The following is a 21,782-nucleotide window of genomic DNA, read 5'->3' as shown; positions in this document are numbered from 1 at the left end:
GCACACTTAACACTGTACCCTATACACCTGTCAGATGGTTACATTTTTTTAAACAACTCACTTGATATGAACTTGTAGCCTAAAAGGATTTCCACTGAGCCCAGCCCTCTGCTTCCAAGGAAGCCATGGGATGGGAGTGGGACATGGTCCTGCTGAACAGCAGTAATCATGGAGAACGAGGGTAACTTCTTCTCAAGAGTCTCAGTGCTATTTGAATTGGTTGCTCACACACATGCTAGAATATTCTTACAGGCGCTCACTGTGTAAAATCCTGTCCCGAATGATCCAATAATTTGACTTATTTTAAAATTAATCAATAATAATAATCAATATTTATTTTTAAAAAGTAGGGCACTCCATATTACTTGTTTTTTGCTCAGCTCTTAAATGTTAATGCTCACATATAAGCTGGTGGAAGTCTTCTTCAAGTAAAGATCTCAGTGTCCATCCACCAGCTATCTGCACTGCAAGGTACAAAACACCACCAGAGGAAAACTGAGCAGTGCCCTGTTGCAGAGCAAAGTATCCCATAATATTAGTTGTGCTTAACCTAAGCCACGTGTCTCTAAAAATACTAACACTGAACAATGAGACCAGCCCCACATCCAAGGGAATTTAAGATTAAGAGAGCAACCAAAGTGACAAGTTTGCTTGTCACAATGCTACACATTAGTCATTGTAGTTTTTTGGCTCAATGAAGTCTGAATTCCTTCCCATGTTTTGTGAACAGCTGAACTGTCTTCCCTTACAAAAGAAATTAATATGGCAGCCTGCTTTAATCTTAAAACAAAAGCAGTTTTGCTATCTTTAGTAGAAGCATAACAAAAGCACCAAAAAAGCACAGATGGTTTAGATTTTCTTTGCAGACAGCAAGAGAGAAGACTGACATCTCTACTGTTTATGTAGCCACAACCCATTAGGCGACCAGAGCAAACCAAGGCGGGACACAGTCAGCACCTCTTCATCACCATCTCTGACAGGGATTGCTTCCAGTCAGGTCTTATAAAAAGCATAAAGCAAATCTCTGCTCAGAGATAAATGCTTTTGTTCATAGAGATTTAAATTATATTGTTATTAAAGCACTTAACAGCGGCCATGCTAATGCCAAACAAATTAATTTCAGTAACGCTAAAGCAAACACTACCATTATGTTTAGACAACACAGAACAAAACCCTTGAAAACTCAACATTAAAGAAGTTATTTATGGTCATTGCTCAGCCCTCCTGCCTCCATCACTGTGCATTACAAATCTCTGCACTGCTCACTTGCAAGCTGCCTGACTTCTGACAAAAACTTTCTATGCACTGGTAGCCAGAAAGTTCATTTTGCAGGAATAATACAGTCAGCTGGGTCTGGCTGTCAGGGTCAAGATTTTTTTGGTTTCTTGCCTTTTGTTTTGAATGTTGGTGGTTTTTTTGTTGAGTGGTTGTTTTTTCTTTGTTTGTTTGTTTTTCTTAAATATCACACTCCATGATGAAAACTTTAAAAATTTCTCCTTCCTGGAATTAATCATACTGATAGTGATTTTGGCAGAAAGGACAGTAACAGGAAAAAAGTAAGGACAGCATGCGTGCAGCATATCCAAGTAGTACTTCATAACCCGTTCTGTACACGTTATGTACACAGTAGTTCAGGGAAAAACACACAAAGAAAGTCTTACCCTATTATCCTTTAACAAACATTTAGAGAATGGCAGTCATGTAAAAATACCATTCTTGGTATAAAGCAGATCAAAAGGCAAGCTAAATTAGCTCCTAGATCATGGGGAAAAAATAATTTCTGCTATAGGTATTGCTTCCTTTAGCATTGTGAACTGTCTTTTTAATATTTCTATGTTATAGACAAATATCTGAGAATTACGACTCAAATTAATGATTTTTCCAGTTAGCAAGTACTTAAGTAAAAAAAGATCATCAGAAAAAACAAAACTGCTTAATTTATGAGCACTTCCACTTCACCCAGTGATGAAACATCATAATTATAAGTAATGTTCAGGGGGTTGAAGCAGCATTTCCATTAGGGAAAATGTTTGCTGTAAGGTTCTACAGATGCATTAAGTGCTTACGAGGCACGAAGAGCCTTTTGTGCATTGCAATTACACTCCATTAAATGCTCCAGTTGAGGGACAGGACAATGCAGCTTAGTGGGCTTGCAGGACACGTGGTTCCTGTAAATCTCTTCCTGAAGAGCATGGGATGGAGAAAGCGTGGGTGCAGAGCTATCTCTCCTGAAATCCCCTCCCAGGTGACATCCCACAGGCTGGGGTACCAAATGCCACCTCCCCAAACTGGGCTGCCTTGACAATGGGGTGGGGAGGCCAGGCTCCTGGAGCCAGCTCGCATCTGTCATCAGCTCTGTTTACAGGGAAGTCAACAGATGCTTGCAGTGAGAGTTGCTGAACTTTGACATCCCACATAGAGATGTAAACATTTCTCCGCAGAAAATAAATCCCAAGTACTAAAAGGCACTCACTCCAACTGACTTCTGGCTGTCCACAACCCTACCCATCCCCCAAACCCAAAATTCCCATGCACATCGCTTAAAAACAATCGCAATAAAAAGATGATTATAAAATGTTTGCCAGTATGCAAATAGCTGCAGCATCAAGCTTTCTAAAGTATACTAGAAATAATCGGTAGAATTATTACAAGTAAGCCAAATATAACTAACTGCAGAATAAAATGAACTTTACAGTGTTTAGACAGATAGAATTCAATTTCCTGGTGTAAAGCTGCTGAATTTGGCACTGACCTGAAGCTCCAAAGGCAGGGGATCTGCTGCCCAAAACAGTCGAGCTACCCAACAGCCAGTGTTGGTAGTCACTACTCTTCATAAGCACCACTACATTAAAAAGCACGGAAGTCTTCATAAATAAAGTTTGCAGAACGAGATGGATCCATTTCGGTCTAAGCCAAAACATAGACCAAAGCCCACTGCATATATCTGTGTATTTTCTTAACAGACTGTATATACAAGGGAGCTCACAAAGGGCTTCTTTAAAACGTTCCCTTGTAAGGGTGTATTTCAAGGACAACAGATACTGAATTTGGGGCAATGTAAAAAAAAAATTCTACTGTTTGGAAATATTTTCAAGTCTTCACGTGGAAGATCTAGAAGCAAACACAATGCTTTTCAATGATAGTGTAAGAAAATCCTTGCCCAGGAGGATTTACTTCTCCAGTGCCTGATGCTATGAACTGATGTAGCCAAACACAGCATTTCCTGATAAACAGTCTGACAGACTTCAGTCACTTAAGCCAAATAACTTCAGTGGTGTTATTCATGCCCTGTGAATATGAACGGAAGAGTCTTGTTTAAAAGGGCTCCTTACAGCAGTGAAGGCTAGCACAAGAAAGTCCCAAGAAAGGGTGAGAAAGGATACAAGGCAAAGAAAAGAGTCCTTATGAGGAGTGCTTAACCATTGCTTGCAGTTTTGGTTTTTTTCCTTTAATCCAAAAATGAGGAAAAACATGAACTCTCCTGGTATAACCAGGTGGTAATCTCAATATAATTCTATTGCTAACTCAGAAAAACAAAAAAATGGAATCCTCCAAACCAAGAGAAAGAGAAAAAACAAACCTTAAGCCTTAAACAAAGCCCAGGTCTAAATTTTCTGAATGAGGACACAATGAGAAACCAGAAGAGGAAAAAAAAAAGTTAAAATCTTCATGGAAACCATACTTGAGCTGTGTTTAACAAGGAACATCTGTAGCCTTCCCATTCTTGAGATGCAGAAATGCCCCAGAAGAGCCACATTAAGTTAAACATACAGGAAAAAATACTTTTGTTGCTGACCAAACCATTTACAGGTGCTTCTGATTTGAAGCTAAGGATACTGAGCTGCACTCTGTTTGCTGACACAACACCACGCTGTGAAGGGCTTCTTTGTAAAGAAAGTTCACAGAAAGCTGGTTTAACTGACAAAGACTTTACTGGTGAAATGTGACATCTGTTTTTAAGGACTTCATGTTTTAGGGATATTATTGCTCAGCTGCTTCTATTTATAATATATTTGATTTAAAAGTTCCTTTTGGTCAACTAAGCAGGCATGCAATGAAGTAGCCTGAAATTTCAGTGTCAGACTCGGGACAGTTTGCAGCAATTGATTCAAATTTCACTTCTGAAATTCTTCAGAGCAGATTTCTCCTATGCATGTACACATTATGTCTTAAATGTATAGAGAATGTATTGAAAGAAATGTATGTGCTCTAGAGTGCTGTTCAGGAAGTCCCCTATGCTCACAAGCTAAAACACAGTACCACTTATAAAACCCACCATAACTATATTAAAAAAAAAAAAAAAAAAAAGTGTGGGGGGGAGAGGACACGTACTGACTATACATTTAATGGAATTACTTTTATATGTGTGGATGTACAAATAGAAGAAATTATAATCATTATTAGGAGACAAGAAAAATATTCTTGAAGTTATTGCCACATAACTCAAGTCAGTTCTTCTATAAGATTTTATTCCCCCCCCCCAAAGCTTTTTCTATTTGCTATCTATGCTTTCACCAAGGACAGTTTCAAGTGCTGCTGTAGGAGTCAAGAGCACAATGCAGTTCTCTTTCATGCAAGGGGAAAAGTTAGTATTTTATCTGAAATAAAGTTCACATTATTCAGAAGAGACAAGGAGACAAGCTGGAAAATGGTTTTTTCTCTACAAAACCACTGATTACTGAACATAAGCAAGTACGCAATTTCAAACAAATCATAGAACAACAAGAGGGCTTTTAGCATTTTACTTAAACATTCACTTGAGAACTTCATAAGCACACACAACTTCATTAAAAATTTATGGATTATGACGATGAGGCAATGTCTGCTTTACTGTAAATAAAAATTTTAAGGAAGAAACCAGTTTAACCCTAAACACAGCTACAAAAATAGGTTCAAACATGAAAAGAATATGCAGTAACTATAATGTCATCATATATATATATATATGTCTATACACATAAGGAAAGATAAGGATTTATATTTTAAGTCCAAGTATTCATAGACTGCACTGACACACTTCATATGTATATTCATAGACACAGCGTTTCCAAAACACTGAGGACAAAGCCAGTCACCAGCTCTGTGCACACTAATAAAAAAACAAACCTACAGACTAAGAAAACCAAACTAATCCACCCGCCAAGCCACCAAATGAATAGAGCATCTTCTCTTCTTCATCTGGGAGGTGCTTACAAAGAGAAAAACATTTCCAGTATGAATGGTCTGCTCATAGCAGCTTTGAGTCATTGCAGACCAGTCTTTTTGAAGTCCAGTCTTCAGAAGTCTCATAAGAGGCACTCCAGAGCCAGCTGCAGCCCAGTACCATGAATGTGTGCTGGGAGGGACATTACACCATTCATATCCCATTCCTTTATCATGAGCTGGAGTGGTGAAACATGGCCCTGATGCACTCTTCCCCTCCCCACACCTTATGAGGCTTTCATGTGCCCCTGTACAGTGCCATGCTTTTCATCTTCTCATGAAGAGTTAAAACAGCTTTGCAGCTATTTGCTCAGGGAAACCCAAACTTACAACCTGAAATTCCCTTTTTTAAGTATGCTGCATTACATACACAAGATATTCCATGAAGTCTGTGAACTCAGCTAGTTTTACAACCATCTTATGGAGGGTGCCAACATCAGAAAACAGTACCACAATTGTGTTTAACAATAATTAACTAATGGACTGCATAACTGAAACATTCAGGCAACACAGGAATACTTGAGGAGCCATTATATCACGATGTGATTAACAGGAAGGGATTCAATATCTGACATGCAACTTGTTAAAATATTGAAATGTTACAGAACATTTTTACATGAGTATTGGCATTGGCAGGATTCCTTACAGTCAACACCCCTTCAGCATACCACCATATGCTGCCACAGGGGTTTGTGGCAAATTTATTTCTACCTCTCAGAACAGAAGTGTACTACTATAATATTTCCATTCTTCTGCAAACTATCTTTGGCAAAGACTTGAAATCCAAACTCATAACAGTTAAAACCTGAGCACAACTTCCAAAGCCCACTGCCCTGCCAGTCACATCTTGAGCAGTCATGCAAAATGCTCAGTGGAAAGGCGAGAAGTGAAAAATCTAACAGAAGCCACAGAATCAGAGAAGATGAGTAACAATGCTGAGCTTTGATAAGGTCCCAACACTTTCATCAGTTTGTCATTAGAGCTGAACATGAGCTGCAGCTGTCAAAAGGGTCTGGGAATTAATATTCCAGCCCTGCTTCAAAAATCGGCATCACCTCATATTTCTGCAACCTCACCCTTTGCCTCCCCTGCCTTGTTCTTCAAAGTGTTACACAGCATTGCAGGGACTGCCCAGCTGTCAGAGGTAATCACTGGGCATTATTTCAGTTTCATGTTACCTGCTTACAACCTTCTGCAGCCTGAAGGTAACTAAAAAGCAAGGGCAGGATGGTCTAAGTACATCAGGAAAAGCAACAGAGAAAAAAATTAATTGGCCAATGTTAGCTGGCACAGTCCTTTTACCTCAAAGTGCACTCATGAAAACATAAGCCTCAAAAAGGTTTTAAGTTATTAAACACAGTGAATTGCTAGTATGCCTTTGGCTGGGCAGCAGCCAGCTCAGACCTGCTGAGGAGTGGAATGCCACATCAGGGGTCTGAAAGCTGTTCCACATGCCCTTCCCTGTTTCACACTACCTGCCTTTAACACAAGCAGGCCAAACCAAAGGGGTGGGATTTTTTTCCCCAGTGACATTTATAGCATCAAGGTTGTCTAAGGAAATTCAGTCAGTCAGATGGTATCACAGTTATGACTTGAGGCTTTTTCCATATTCCCTGAAGTTTCTGCTTGCACTACGTACACCCTGCAGCAGCAGGCAGCAATATCACAAAACACATACAGGTAAGACCATTAGCAAGTAGCTTTCCTGCTTGTGGATGCCAACATTAACTCTGTCAACCTCTCCTGGGGTACCAAGCAAGGTGTCGATTTTACAACAATATCAAAGTTTGCCTAAGTTTCACTATTTTGAAGCCCGAAACACTTCTAAAAGTCAGGCTCTTTACAGCTACATGCCCAATTCCAAAATCCTGTGAAAACTTACAGGTAGCCCCTGCTATAAGCATGTGGGTCACTCCTACTAGGAGCTGGAGAGGCCTGATGTTTAAATGAAAGCCCCAACGCTGGACATTGCTTGGAGCACGTTAGTTTAACACACACACAGAAGCTTTCCTACACTGCAACCCAGATGATGCTGATGGATCCTTTTTTTTTTTTAATCTTCAATGAGCCAAGAGAGGAGACAGACTCAGTCTCTTCACTTCAGACCTGAAATTTCAGTAGGACAGGTCAAAATACACAACCTCTTAAATCTGAAGAGCTCTAAATGCACAATTTAAGATGCAGCCCACGGGAAACACACCAGCATATAGGTGGCCTTCTTGTTTCTCTGTGAGGAGGCTTTGCACATAGTGGTAGATGCTGTCAGTCTAGTTTTGTGGATGTGTTCACTCATAACAATCCAATATAACTGGATCACCAATCTAATTGGTAACTTGGAACAGGTGCAAAGGATCATAGAATGGTTAGAGTTGGAAAGGACCTTCCAAGGTCATCTAATTCACTTCCCCACCACAGGGGAAATGCCTTTAGCCTTACCCTAATGGAGGGTAGAATAAATAGATAAAAACAAGTGCATGAGAAGCACAGCACTTCCAAGCTGTCAGCAACAAGAAGGGCTAGTTCTGCCTTCTTCTCAGGGTTTAAAAGGTAAATAAATAAATAAACAAACAGGGAGGAAGAAGCTTCTCACCAGCTTCCTTCACCAGCTGGCAGACAGACACATAGGCATGCACTGACCAAGATGACCAAGGTAACCTGAGGAGATGCAGAGATCCATGTCCACCCCTGCAGCCAGGCAAGAGCCAAGAGTGCTTGACAGCCAGGGTGCAGTTAAAATTAAAAAAAAAAAAACAAAAACAACAAAAGCAAAAAAAAAAAAAAAAAAAAAAAAAAAAAAAAAAAAAAAAAGCAACAGAAGAGGATTTATGCTCTCCTTCCTTCACAAACTCATTTCAACAGGAGCTGGTGGAGCTGCCCCAGCTGTGGAGATGTCTCAGTACCCTGTGCCAGCCTCTCCTTTCTCTTATTGTGAGCGAATACAACTACAGAGAAGCCACCTACCTCCTATAAACTACATAACCACTGGCCTACATGAAAAGAGGCTCTCATACCTGGCAGCAGGCTTCATATGGGCAAGATGATAGGAACTGACCAGACAAGCAATGGAAAGAGCTATTAAAATCAAAGTTGCACATTCCTGACATACAAAAATGGAGTATTTTGGTCACAAACCTTAGGCTTTTATAGTCTCCCCTGTGCGCTCCTCACAAGGAAAACAGCTTCTTTTCCACAGAGCTGCAAAAGGAGAAAACATGGAAGAGCAATGCCCATACCTGACCATAGTCTGTCCTGAATACGATGACTCCTTCTGCACAGGAATGAACAGTACTGGGATAATGCTGATTATTTTCTCGCAGCCAGACCCGAGACCCCTACAATAAAGAAAACAGAGTTATATATGGCATAACTGGAGAACCGAAAAAAGAACTCCACTCAGTATTTTCCTCTGGAAATACTATCAAGTAAAAGGAGAGAAAGCAGGAGAAAAATCCAAATAAGCAAGTGAAAGAAAGATAATAAAATCATCCCTCAGAAAGTATTTGTGGCTTTCTGCCGAAACAGTAAACATAGGAGAATTACACTGAAGTGACTTTTTTTTTCTTGAGCAGAAATTCCTAAATGCCGGCAAGAGCAGCTGGAGCCAGTTCTCTGAGTCATGTGCCTCATGTTAGCACACGCAAGATTACAAGGCAATGTTTGAATTTACACACAGTTTGAAATATCTTCCTCAAAGCTGGCTGGCTCCCTACCTGTTTATTTTCAACCTGTTAGGCGCTCACAGCACTTCCCTCCCCCACCATCTTTTACCTTTTTTCTGAACCACTCTGCCCTTTACATGGTCCTTCTCTCCTGCCTGCACAACCCAGAGGATTTGAAAAAATTAATAAAATAATAAAAAAGATCAAACAACTACATGCAAGCAAGGTTACAAAGATAAGACAGTAGGCACAAGCTGGTTTAATTTTTACCTGGCTGGTATATCTAACATCAAGAAAACCAGAAATCTTGATATCTAGCATCAAGAAATACCCAGCATTGTGAACGAGAGAGGAAAATGTGGGAGGAGGAACCACAGCTGATTCTGCAGCTGCAGTATAAGCCATCCCAGTAACGATCCCCACTCAAGTTGCTCCAATGTAGGAGAAGGCTTCAGCTGGCATATAAACCCTAAACAGCAGCACCCCATGGTCTGACCTCCGAACTAAAGTATAGTCTCATTCTCTACAACTGGACAGCAGGGTCCATATCAGAAAGACAGTATTTTAGTGGTTTTAGAGAACAGAGATCTTTTTCACCAGAAAAGTAAAATTCTCACCTAAAGAAAAAGGAGAGGTAGTAGAAAAAGGCTGAGATATACCCTGATAATCATAAGCTTGTGAGTTTGTGTATGATCACTGGAAAAAAAATTCAAATAATTAATGAATTTATACTCATAGAAACTAGATTTACAACCTTGCTAAAGCTGGTGGGGTGCAGGATCTTAATCAACAATCACAACAAATCCAGATTTTTATTTAAGGTGAGTAGCCCATTAGCCTATCACAGACTTCAGGTAGTTATGAGTTGCATAAGCTGAATTAATATTATTAAGGCTGAATTAATATTATTCTTGTTCCTATGATGGGAGAAGAGCAGCACTGAGACAAACAACTATGCTCCTGGAGAATATAAAGACTATTGCTACTTGGTTTCTCTTAACGGTAAGGACTCAGCTACACATATAAGACCATGTAAGAGCATCCCTCATTTTTATTTTTTTTTCTCCTCTGTCTTCTGACAAACTGTATTCCATTTTAAATGCTCCAGATGCCCATATTTTTTTGCCATTTTATCACAGAAACCTCAAAACCAGTTGGCTTCCAGGTTTACAGCAAGTCAGAGGCAGTTCAGACACAAAGGCAAGGGCAGAGGGGAGCAGGAAGGAAAGCACCAGCACCATCAGAAAACCCAAGTCACTGCCATGTTTTTCATCTTCCCAGGCAGCATAAACACCCTGATGCTGACAGTCTGAGGGCACAAACAACCTGTGCTTTCCAGGCTGGCTTGAGGACATTGGTCTTGGACTGACCACCTCACCAGAGCCAGCAAACAGAAATATCCTATGACCCTGAAGTACAGGCGCAGGAGCAATGACAACTTTGAAGGTGACATCCTCTGCCCTCTTTGAAGGAGAGGAGGAAACAAGAGGCTCTTTTCACATTAACACAGCTGCTACCATCAGCCCACCATCCCCAAGAGGGCCCCAGAGTGAAAACTCCAGACTTGCAGCTGCTGCCTGTCCAACTCAGTCCCCTGCACCATGGGTTGAGAGCCTCTAAGACACAAGGGCAAGGAACTGTGTGAGAGATCACGCCCTCACGCTACACCATGCAACACACTCAGAGCAGGGTGAGTCTTTTTCCTCAGGTTTTTGTAGGTTCTCGGCCTCAAAGAAAGCTGAGGCTGGCAGGTATTTCTGTTGAGCACCTAGTCCAATCCTCCTGCTCAAGCAGGGCCACTTGTTGGCCACCTGAGATGGTTGTATATCCTTGATCCAGATGGCTGTTGCGTATCATTGAGGTTGAGAGACTCAACAACCTCTCTGGTCATCCTATGCTAGTACTCAGTCACCTTTACAGTAAAAAAGTGTTTCCTGGTTTTCAGAGGGAACCTCCTGTGTTTCAGTTTGTGCCCATTCTCTCTAGTCCTGGCACATGGCACCACTGAAAAGAGCCTGGCTCCATCCTCTTTGCACTTTCTCTCCAGGTATTTATATATATTAATGAGACTCTTTCTGAGCCTTCTCTGAGCTGAACAGTTCCAGCTCTCTCACCCTTTCCTCACAGGACTGATGCTCCAGTCCCTTCATCACCCTCATGGCCCTTTGCTCGACTCTCCAGTATGCCCATGTCACCCTGTACTGGGGAGCCCAGAACTGAATACAGCACTCCAAGTGTGGCCTCACCAAAGATGAGTAAAGAAGGATCACCTCCCTCGACTTGATGGTAACACTCCTCCTAATAGTGTCCCACCAAAACACCAACAGAAACCCTATGAGATGCAACACTCCTGAGTTAACACAGGACACCAGAAGGAAGAATTGTCAGCCCATGAACCACCTCATTCAGTCTGACAATCACTGTTTGGTGTTTGAGTATTTTTTTGTAATTAGTGAAATCATTTTGGCCTAAAACAGAAGGACTACAAAGTTATCCAGCTTATAGCAAATTTTTACTTCACTGGGCTTTTCTGCCTCAGCCTAATAACTTCATAAGCACAAGGCATAGCAAAGCTTCCCCCCTCCCAGCATACGGCCATGGTTTTGTTCAGACTGTAACTGGTTTGATGAAGGTGGCTACTAACAGCACCAAGCTCTGGAGACCAGACAGCCCAAGAGTTGAAGGTACATGCTACATTTCACCAAGCAGCATTGGAAATTGGGCCCGACTTCCCACTCCCAGGGAAATGCTTTCTCTAGCCTGCTGCTGGGCATGAAGTATCTGTACCCATCAGCCTCCACCTCCTCCTCCTAGATGAACTCAATGTATCTAAATGCACACATTGATAACAAAAAAAACCCCAAACCTGTCAAAACGCAGCCAAGTTCTTCAATTGCTTAAGGACAACCAAACCTCTGTTGTTCTAGTGGTTTATTATTTGCCAAAATCTCTGAGCTTGAGTAACATGAAGTTTATGCTTTCAAGGGCAATGAAAAGCTTATAAACATTAAGCTGCAACAAAGTTTGCCATAAACTCAGCTTTCAAAATAGGCTCTCAGAAGTAGGAGAACGTTTTCCATCTCGAAATCAAGTAATTAATCCTTTTTTCTGGCTATGAAGGGGAAAGAAAGGGGGCCTGAACAGAAGAGTTCACTTGGTTGGGCTAGTCCTAAAATTAGCTTTGTAAAGTAAGTAGGAAAGGATTTGATTTAAACAAACGTACATTGTTAGGGGTCAATAGCTGCCATTCAGGGGAGGCTGGAACAATGCAGTTTCAGATGCCTGAGGCATCTGAAATGCAAATACAACGTGTTCCCTGGCAAGGTACCTCCACAATACAGTGTCTGTCCATAGGCTTGGTGCACTGCAAGGCCTTCCTGTCCGGGAAGGGGAAAAAAAAAAACAAAAAAACTTTGGCAAAAGATCCCTTAGGAGCTGGGCAGGTTACAGCTGCCTCCTGTGCCCAGCCACCTTTGCAGCTGGACTGCAATCCCTCTGCAATGCATCAGTGATGCACAAGTGACAGTTCTGAGAACAAAACCTTCACTGGAAGTTAATTTATAGACAAGACCTGTCATACAGGACCCACCTAAGAAAGGACTCCCCTCAACACACGTGGAGACATGCTATATAGATCTGGGCCTGTCTGGGGGAAAACCTGGTAACCTGGTTACTCCAGAGGTACCTTTCAAGGCATTTAACATGCTGCTCTTATGTGATAACAGAGAAAACAAAGCCACAGAGCACTTACTAGAGACCAGTGCTTTTTATTTCTATGAAGTGAGGTTGTAAAAATACTTCAAACAGCATTTGCAGAAAAAGGGCCATATGCCATAATTTACACAGCAAATAAATTTCTCCTGATTGCAAAAGAGAGAGGAAAGAAGTTTGCACATCTCACAGCTGCAAGACCACCTGGAGAAGTCCCTATTCCTTCTGCCTCACAGATTTTACAGCTGAAAATGCAGTTTTTCGAAATGGTAATGGCCCACTTTTTTTCTACTTTCTTTTGGACATATACACTGGAAATAAAAATATTAACTAAGAACTTTATCTCAACTAAGTAAAACGGTGGAGCAGTCATTGCAAAACTGTAATTAACAGGCTAGATTTTGTATGCATACTGGTTGTCTGCTGATTTAAATGACTGTACATTAAAATTCATGTGCATTGCGTGTATATATATATATAAAAGCAGATACTATATAATAACTGTGTTCTCATCCAATGTTAGTCATGCACATTATAATGTAAAATCCAGTCAACTCATCAATACAGTTGATTCACAGCAGTTAAAACTTTAAATGAAGAGCAATGAATGTAGGTTACACTGCATCTGCATTCAAAAGCATTTCACTGCTAGGGCTTGGCAAAGCAAAAGGAAAAATAGCCAATATATATTTATAGAGCCACTTGTTCATGCGCTACAGTAGCTTGGCTCCAAATATGAAGCTTGAAAGACAGGAAGGTATATTATTAACTACACCAAGCTGGACATAGCTTTTTAATGGAAGAGATGATCAAAACCACATTTATCTTCATTCCTCCTCTTTAATATCTCATGTGCAGATCACAAGGAAGGCCATAACAAGAAGGAAGCTATTCAGACAAAAGACAACTTCTCCAACTTTATATTAAGGAATTAAGAAACAGTTTTCAGAAAGAAAATCCCTCATTGTTAGTTTAGGACTACTGAAACCACTCCAGTTTAGGTATCCTAAAACCTTAATGTGCCAAATGCATGCCTGGCCAGACTACTCAGGACCAAACTCATGAAAATTCACCGAAAGTGGGATACCCCTCATTGACTTCAACCCAAAAATGAAGCATTCAGATTCCTAAGCAGAAAACAGGACCTGTTCTTCCATACTGAAGTCCAGAGAAACAAATAAGTAGTAATGGCCAGTTGTTTGCTGCATTACTCTCTAACTCAGAGCACTGGTGTAGATCCCCCTCTTTGTACTGCCTGGCTTCCCCAGCACAGCTTTTCTGTGCCTGAAATACAAAAATTACTATGAAGGTCTGAACATGTTATGACCACACAACCTGTGAAAGGGAAATAAATTAATACTCCAGAAACCACTCAAAGACTATAATAATAATGAACTAACACCTTTCTCTCAACAAATTTAGCTCTGCCTCCTGAAAAATACTGCTTTGCTTTACTGTTTTAAAGCACAACAAAGCCATGAAGATGTTTTCATGGGGTATAAGGTCAGTCGAAGGGGATAAGTTTCCTGCAGAACAAAATCTCCTTGAAAATGTTCCTGCTGTCTGTCCAACCCCCACACCAGATCAAAGCACTCCCGCTCCTGAGGGCTGTGCAACAGCTGCTGATTAACCTTGAACAGGCTCCATCTCCTTCTGTTTCAGTAATTGGAGATAGCACAGCACCTACAATGGGGTGCTACTTTAAAAATAAGGAAATGGATTAAAACATATATCATCACTAGTTCTGACTTCAGAGGGAACCAGACCAGAATAAATTTGCACCTTTCTCAGCCCTTTGAGAATACTACTACTACTTACTAGACCAGCTTGTCATATAACATGGTCTGTTCTGTCAATTAAAAAAAAAAACCAAACAAAATATTTTATCTTCCAGTTATCCACAACACAAACAGAACACAGGGATTACTCTCCAGATACACAAGTGGACAAGCATGCTGAGTGTGAAGACACACACTGCTAAAAGACCTTGCTCAAAAGCCAAAAAGCCATTGCACTTCTCTGCAGAGCTCTGAAGATGTGGCTGTCAGCTGCAGAGGTTTCCACAACAGCAAAAAGCAAGCCTAGCAATGAGATGCCATCAAGACTTTTCAAGAGAGTTAACTGGTATTGCAACAGTCTCATTTATGACTTTCATGAGCAAGACACAAGCATCACCTTTATATCATGGTGAGTTTTGTCACATGTCATTTTGGGGTTTTAAGACTGTCCAGCCTACACTATGGCAATACAGGACTTTGGAAAGCTTGTTACCAGCTGCAGTCAAGTTTGATGCACTGCTATGGGACAACAGCTCTCTCATGCCTGCAAGTTTAAGTGAAGAAGTAAGTTTCTGGGCATTCAAGTCAATGGCATTTCTCAATTATTCCAGAATTCAAAATCGGCACTCGACAACTGATTGTGAATAGAGACACAAAAAATGAGAAATCAGAGGAGTGGAAGAAGTGAATAGAAGCTTTCCTCTATTTACCAGATATGCAGTTTTAGGTCCCACTGTACACCATCACCAGCAGGTATCACAGACTCACATAAACACTGCCTCCACCACTCTGCCCTCCACATCTTTTAAGGAGGATTGGAATTTTAATCTGTTAAAAGTCTGTAAGGAAGATAAGTAATTCAGAAAGACAACATGTGGGTGAGAAAAAGGAAGAGGGGGCAGTGGCTAATGACAGCAGGGAGAGGAAAAAAACACAGGGGAAAAAAAGAGCTTGGGGCTACCGTAACCTTTCTATCACAGAATTCTATATTGGGGTGAAGGATAGCAGCAGCCAGGCAAATGACAGACCTCTTGGCACATTCATGGGCATCTTTGAGGTAGCATATAATTCTCTCCCCCTATCTGAGTTCCTGAAGAGGAATATACAATACCATCACAAAAACCTTAAAGCTTCTCCTAAGAACCAAATAAGCCCCAATTCTGTCAACAGATTTCAAAAGAACCTGCAGTTCTAGCTTTGATGACAGCACAGTTTTTCTAAGCACTCCTATTTTTCAAAAAAACAAAACAAAACAAAATAACCCACAAATACAAAACCCCACAATTTTTAATTAGTCATGACTAAAACATTAATAAACAAACTTAATGTTTCCTTCCAACCAACTGATTTCTAAGTAATCGGCATACATGCTCATATGTGAGTCGAGGGGTTCTAGCCTTATCAAGTCTTTTAACAAGGACAGAACTGAGGAAGGACTGTGCACATGCAAGCAGTAGGTGAAGAGCAACTCTACCCTAAAAACCACTCTGCAGAAAGCTTACGGCAATGTAGCAAGAGTATTTATCCCAGCAGGACTGCCCAAACAAGCCAATTTAAACTATAGAAGTTGTTACACTTCCATGCAGCTCCAGCACCGACTCAGAGATGACAACCTGCCAAAATGCCCATAGCTCATCCACCACGCTTGGTTGTGCTTGGCAGTCCTCAATCCAAAAGATACCAGCTTGGCAACTTTTTGCTCATGACAAGCTTATAAACTCAAATCAAGGTGGAGAAGGACTTCCAAACCCTGACGTGTCAAGTCATGCTAGCACTCTCTTCTCACTCCCTCCTTTAGATACCCTCTTGGGACTGGTGTCCCAAACACCAAATGAGGCAAAGCCATGGCAGATATACCTTCCCATCATCTTCACTACATTCCTTATTGGGGCTCACCAACAGAACTTTGCCCTTCTTAAGAAATTTCACCCTTAAAACATCCCTGCTATGAAATCTGTCATCTGCCAAAGGTTCCTAAGGGACGCAAATCCATTTTCAGAAATGCTGTAAAACACCCAGGTGTTTTCTTCCACTTTTCTCTTGTCTGTCTTGCCTAAACAGGATGCAAAACAAAGGCCAGGGGAGCCAACTCATGAGCACCAGCCACATGGTATGGGAGAGACCAACCATCCCAAAACAAGGCTTAGTTTGTGGCTGAACTTGAAAGATGTTTCTCATTCACTGCTTGCAAAGCCCATACAAAGTCTAGGTTACAAAATGAGAACTTGAGCTTGCAAAGATAGATGTTTACTCTAATTTCAAAATGTTTTATTTAGAAGGAACATCTTGAATTTTAGTACTGTAAAGCTGATTAAGTGTAAAAACCAACCAACCAAACCAAAAAAAACATACCAAACCAAAAAAACCCAAACCAAAACAAAAACCAAGAAAAACATTCCTTCAACATGTGGCCAGGCAGATGAAATTTCTGATCAAGATACATTTTCTCCCATTGACTGGTATTTGCCAGCCATCTGATCTTAGTCTGGTAGAATTTATCAAAGCCTTTGGACATCAAGAAGCATCATGGATAAAAATGCCAGTGTTGCACCTGAGAGCACACTGGAGGAAGTCAAGTTAGCAAGGCAACTATTCCTGGTTTCTAGGAAGCACAGTAGAGTTGCCTTTTTTTAAATCTCTCTCTCTCTCCCTCTTTTTTTTTAATTATTATTTTAATTTTCCTCTCATGCTAAACAAGCAGGCAATTCCAGGAAAACTTACCCTTAGGCAAACTGGAGTCTTCTGTGAAAAACATAATTCATATTAAGCAGCACACTATGCAAGGTTACGAGCATACCTAAAAAATTGCTCCCAAGAATGTTACCTCAGTTTTCACTTTGCAAGTTACTGGCATTTAAATACAAAAGGTTCCACTTCAGCTCTTACTTCCATATTGGTTTTCGGGTTTGGTTGTTGCTTTTTGTTGTTTTGTTTTGGGTTGTTTTTTGTTGTTTGTTTTTTTTTTTACAGTTCCCTGCAACTCAAGAGTATCAGTTTACACATGAATCATTTTCCCAGGTTGGAGAGTTGGGATGGGCAAGAAGGGAAAATATTTCCAGCCTTAACTGTTGCAGAATACTATATAAGATCAGAGCCTTAAGATAAAAACAAACCAACCCACCCGGCCCACATTCTTTGTGTTTTTCTCCCTCCCCATCCCTTCCAAGCTCTACATTTTTAAAATTAAAACTCAGGATATTTGAGACACAGTTCACACTTTGGAGCTACAGGATTTATCAAAACTTTATTCCAAGGCTAAGAAAGGAAATGTGAAAAGGAGGGATAAAAGAGTAACAGACCATTCAGCCCACAGTCCTTTCATCTATTTATCCTACTGATAGAAGCTTTGATTATTGAAACCAGAATAATTTTAAATATCAGAAGTTCTTTTCCTAAGTTTCATTGACTCCCTCACATCAAAACTGCAATAGACAATTCAGCAGGCATTACTTCTCTTTGCAGCTTTGCTTTCACAATACGATCACTCCACATCTCTATTTCCCCACAGGAACACAAGTATTTAAATTCTGCAACTGCACTGCATTACTTCCTCGCACTGATAGTCCACACCTCAAGATTTATTTTTTTTTTTTTAATCAATCTTATTTAGCAAGCTACATGTGGTTTGCCCTACAGATACCACAAACCCTTCCTAACTTTGCACAAGTACCAAGTTCTACAGGTGTCAACCCTATAGATGTCAACAAGAATCTTGCATATGGGTAAACACATGCAAGGAGAAAGGTTTGCTATGGTTAATATGTAATAGAATACAGAAACCAGGAGGAACAGATGAAAAACACTGGACAGATGGTGTATTAGGACGTGCTGTTGGACTCATTTAGTAGCCTTTCCAACAACCACTTTCTGAAGGCCCACCCAGCTGGTCTGGCTCCATGCTGAGGCACAGGTACCAGGTACACTCTAGCCAAAAGCAGTTGGCAGGTTGGGGCTGCACAAAACTCAGCAGATGGAGCTCAGGTCCTCCATCCCCACCAGCAACAGAGATTCACCCAGCAGTTATCACCACCACCACTCACTCCACCCTCTTCAGATGTCCTGTTATAACTCAGGGGCAACAGCCTGAACCCAGGACCCATGCTGCTTCCCCACACCAGCTCCAACAGCTGAGATGGCTCTGCAGCCCAGCAGTCTGCCCCTTCCAGACATGATCCAGATCCACAGTGGGCATCACAGCCCCCACCCATGCTCTCCCTCCCACGCTTGGGGTGACTGCATAAAAAGCAGATCCTGCCACTGGAGTCCTTAATTGCGAGGCCAGTGTTAGCAAGTTCCCACACTAATTTGTATACTGCAAACCACAATAATCACTGAGCAACTCCAAATTGCCTGTCCAGAGATCACCTGATGAACATACTACCAGTTAAGCAAAAAGTAATGGCACACTTGATCATTAAAGGGCAGACCTCTGGTTTATTCCCATGCACCTGCTGCAGAAAGGCTGTCAGGCTGCATCTGTGGCCTGTCACACCACTTCAACACCTACAGAAGGTGCAACTTCATCGAAAAGAGAGTTTGGAATCTATACTGAAGGCAGATTTAGCAACGACGCATATATTTCAAGGAAGGCTAGAAGGCCACGAAGCTCAGATAAAAGGCAGTCTTTCCTGCATCACTTTGAGCAGTTCTGCACTTCATTAGCTTTTCTCTCAGGGATAAGGTGATGCTTTGCTAGGGTTTCCACTGCAGAGCCCCATCACTGCTGGTGAATACCAATGGTAGGCACAGTTGCAAGGTAAAGAGGCAGCCCAAAACACTGCATTCATTATATTCAGCCCCTCAAGGTCATAACCCCCTGAAAAGCAATCTCCTGCTTTTCCTTAGTCTACTTCTTCTCCCTGACTATATAAATTTCCTTGGAGTAATGCTACTCTTACTAGCATAAGTGTTTCAATTTTTCTGCAAGTGTGCAACTGTACAATGAAGCACCTACAGGGTGAGTCAATCTGACTCACTATGACAAGTCATTTAGTCTTGTAGTAGGGTTTTTTCTGTTATATTACATGTAATAGACATTACAAAAATTTACTCATTTTAAAGTAGCTCACCAAACTGCTGGAAGATATTTTTAGCAGAAACCCCAGAAACGGGGCACGTATTTATATCAGCAACTTTTCATCTCTCCCATCATGGATACTTTCATGCCATATGTTGTACTAAACCCTGTAATTTCATACTGGTTGCCATCTTGCACCTATACACAAATCCCCCAAGCAGGTCATACAGAGCAGTTCACAGGTCCTTTGGATGACCAAAGACAAACCTTTCTCCTTATGGTTTGCAGCACCTTTCCAAAGCACCTTAAAATCTGCACTCCACCTTTCAACAAAAAGGTGCGGCACGTTCCCACCTGCAGGCACACCTAGAGATTTGACGCATCCTCGTTCTGTGTCCTTGTTTTCATGACAGGGATGAACATTTCATTTCCTGCCTCATTCTGGCACTGCTTTACCTTTTTGTTCTTCTTCAATGTATGTCTACAGAAGCTGGTAATTGTTAAAAGGAAAAATGACTACCTCAGCTTAGTACTTGTGGCAAGAGCAGAAAAAGCAGAAACACAAAGCAGTCAGTTGCTTCTATAATTTTTCTTGCATGCATGCTTGTTTTACTGTATTGCAGGCTGATACAGGATTTAATCTGAAACTAAAACAAAAAGCAATTTCAAGACCTTAACCAAACAAAAGTCATTTAAAGCATTAATACCTGACAAAATGGGCATTTATCCCAGAGATAAACTAGTAGTACAAGGAAGTGCATCTGGACAGAGACTCTCTTCTAGTTTACTACATCCAGTGTGCAAAAGCATAAGAAAAACAGGTTTGAACAGCTGTGTGCCTCTTAGCAGGCAAAGGACCTTCTCAGCCAAATGATTTTGACTATACATTGTAATTTCCCAGAGATTCACCATCAGTACATCAAGGTGGCAATGCCTTGCTCCCAAGCTCTTCCCATTTGCCCAGGGCATTTGCTCTATCAAGAACTGGAACATTACTGCAGCAGAGAGGGAGATTTTGGCCAAGACACTAAACTCAACATTTTTGGCCTAAATGCAGGGAGGAGATACTGCTTCCTTCACAGAGAGACCTTCCAGCTGTGACCAGCAGCTGCCATCAACCCCAGCTTGGAAGGGTCTGCAAGCCTTGGCTATAGACAACATCCCCAGATTAGAAAAACTGATACGGGACCAGAGAAAGATATGGCAAGAACACGGCTGCTTTGGCACAGAGATACTCAGAAGTGAAACCCAGCAGGCTCTAAGGCTGACAGAAGCAATGAAAAGATGGTGGAGACCCAGGGGGTGTGAAATGTATTTGTGTGTGAAGCATAAGTAGCTTTCCAGAGAGCACAGATGGTACAAGCAGGCAGGGGATGATGCTGCTACTAAGAACACACTGAGGAGCAGGCAACTCTTTTCACTCTGGCCATCTCGTCCTCAAGAAGTCCCGTTTCAAAACACACTATGCAATACCTTAGGCTACCCAAAGACTAACATACACCTCTATCTGACAGCAGCAGACAACATACAAAGACCGTGCAGCAACTTTAAGTCCAACTAAAGCATCCTTTTCAATAAGGAAACTGCTGCAGTCAGTTTACACGTCCTTGCTCAGCAATTCCCAGCTCCCTCTCTCTTCCTCCCCCCCAAAGTATTGTAACCACAAGTCAACAAAATGTACAGCAAAAGCAACTCCTGCTGAATTTCTGAAGTCCAGGGAACCACGATTTTTCTCGTAGCTACCTCTGAAAGTATGTCTACGCAGGAGCATGAACCTTCATAAGGCAATTTATTTTACTTGGCAATGAACTAAGTCAACCAACTCTTTCATAAATGTCAGCCCAGACAATTCCATAAACAAGTACTTCCCACACTGTGGTGAAGTTCCCCACTCTGGGAAACCTAGGAGGACTTCATAGGCTTTTCATCATCCAGATGTTGCTTTAAATTATTTATAAAGAAAGTGACTGCACAGTAAGTTTAAGTCAGATTAGCAAGGTACCTAAATTAAAATGCAAACATACCACTCAAAAGGCAGTACTACAGATTCTTGCATGCTCACAGAGGTGCCTTTTGTTAAACAATTAAAAACCCCCTAAAAACAGAAAAGGAAACAAAACCTGAAGTATATGGACTTCATCGGGTCCAAATGCCTGAATAAACTCAGACTGGGAATTTTCCATGACTGCTTTACATAGTGCTATTAAAACGTATTTAATCTTACTCATAATCAGATTTTTATGGCACTTAAGAATGCAAGGCTAAAACAAACATAATAGTTTTCCTCTGCCTAAAATCAGCCAGTATCTTTTATTACTTTCCATACTAGTAATAAAGTAACTCCTCATATTACTACACTGACTAAACAAAACAGGTATTTGCTGGGTCCGGGTGGTGTTTTTTCAATAACTCCTA

The 21,782-nt window shown here is 41.1% G+C and overlaps 1 protein-coding gene across 1 annotated transcript in view; it reads right to left on the bottom strand.

Moving 5' to 3' along the window:
• Positions 1-21,782, bottom strand: part of MYO10 (myosin X) — a 154,327-nt gene that overhangs the window by 116,341 nt on the left and 16,204 nt on the right. Inside the window, exon 2 of the mRNA XM_030444837.1 lies at positions 8,436-8,534. Within this exon, the coding sequence (XP_030300697.1) occupies positions 8,436-8,534 (99 nt within the window). The remainder of the gene's footprint in view (positions 1-8,435; positions 8,535-21,782) is intronic.

The sequence above is a fragment of the Calypte anna genome, chromosome 2 (assembly GCF_003957555.1).
Source record: "Calypte anna isolate BGI_N300 chromosome 2, bCalAnn1_v1.p, whole genome shotgun sequence".
NCBI classification, from domain to species: Eukaryota; Metazoa; Chordata; class Aves; order Apodiformes; family Trochilidae; genus Calypte; species Calypte anna.
Note: the sequence above shows the minus strand (reverse complement) of the source record. Positions and strands in the feature narration are given on the sequence as shown.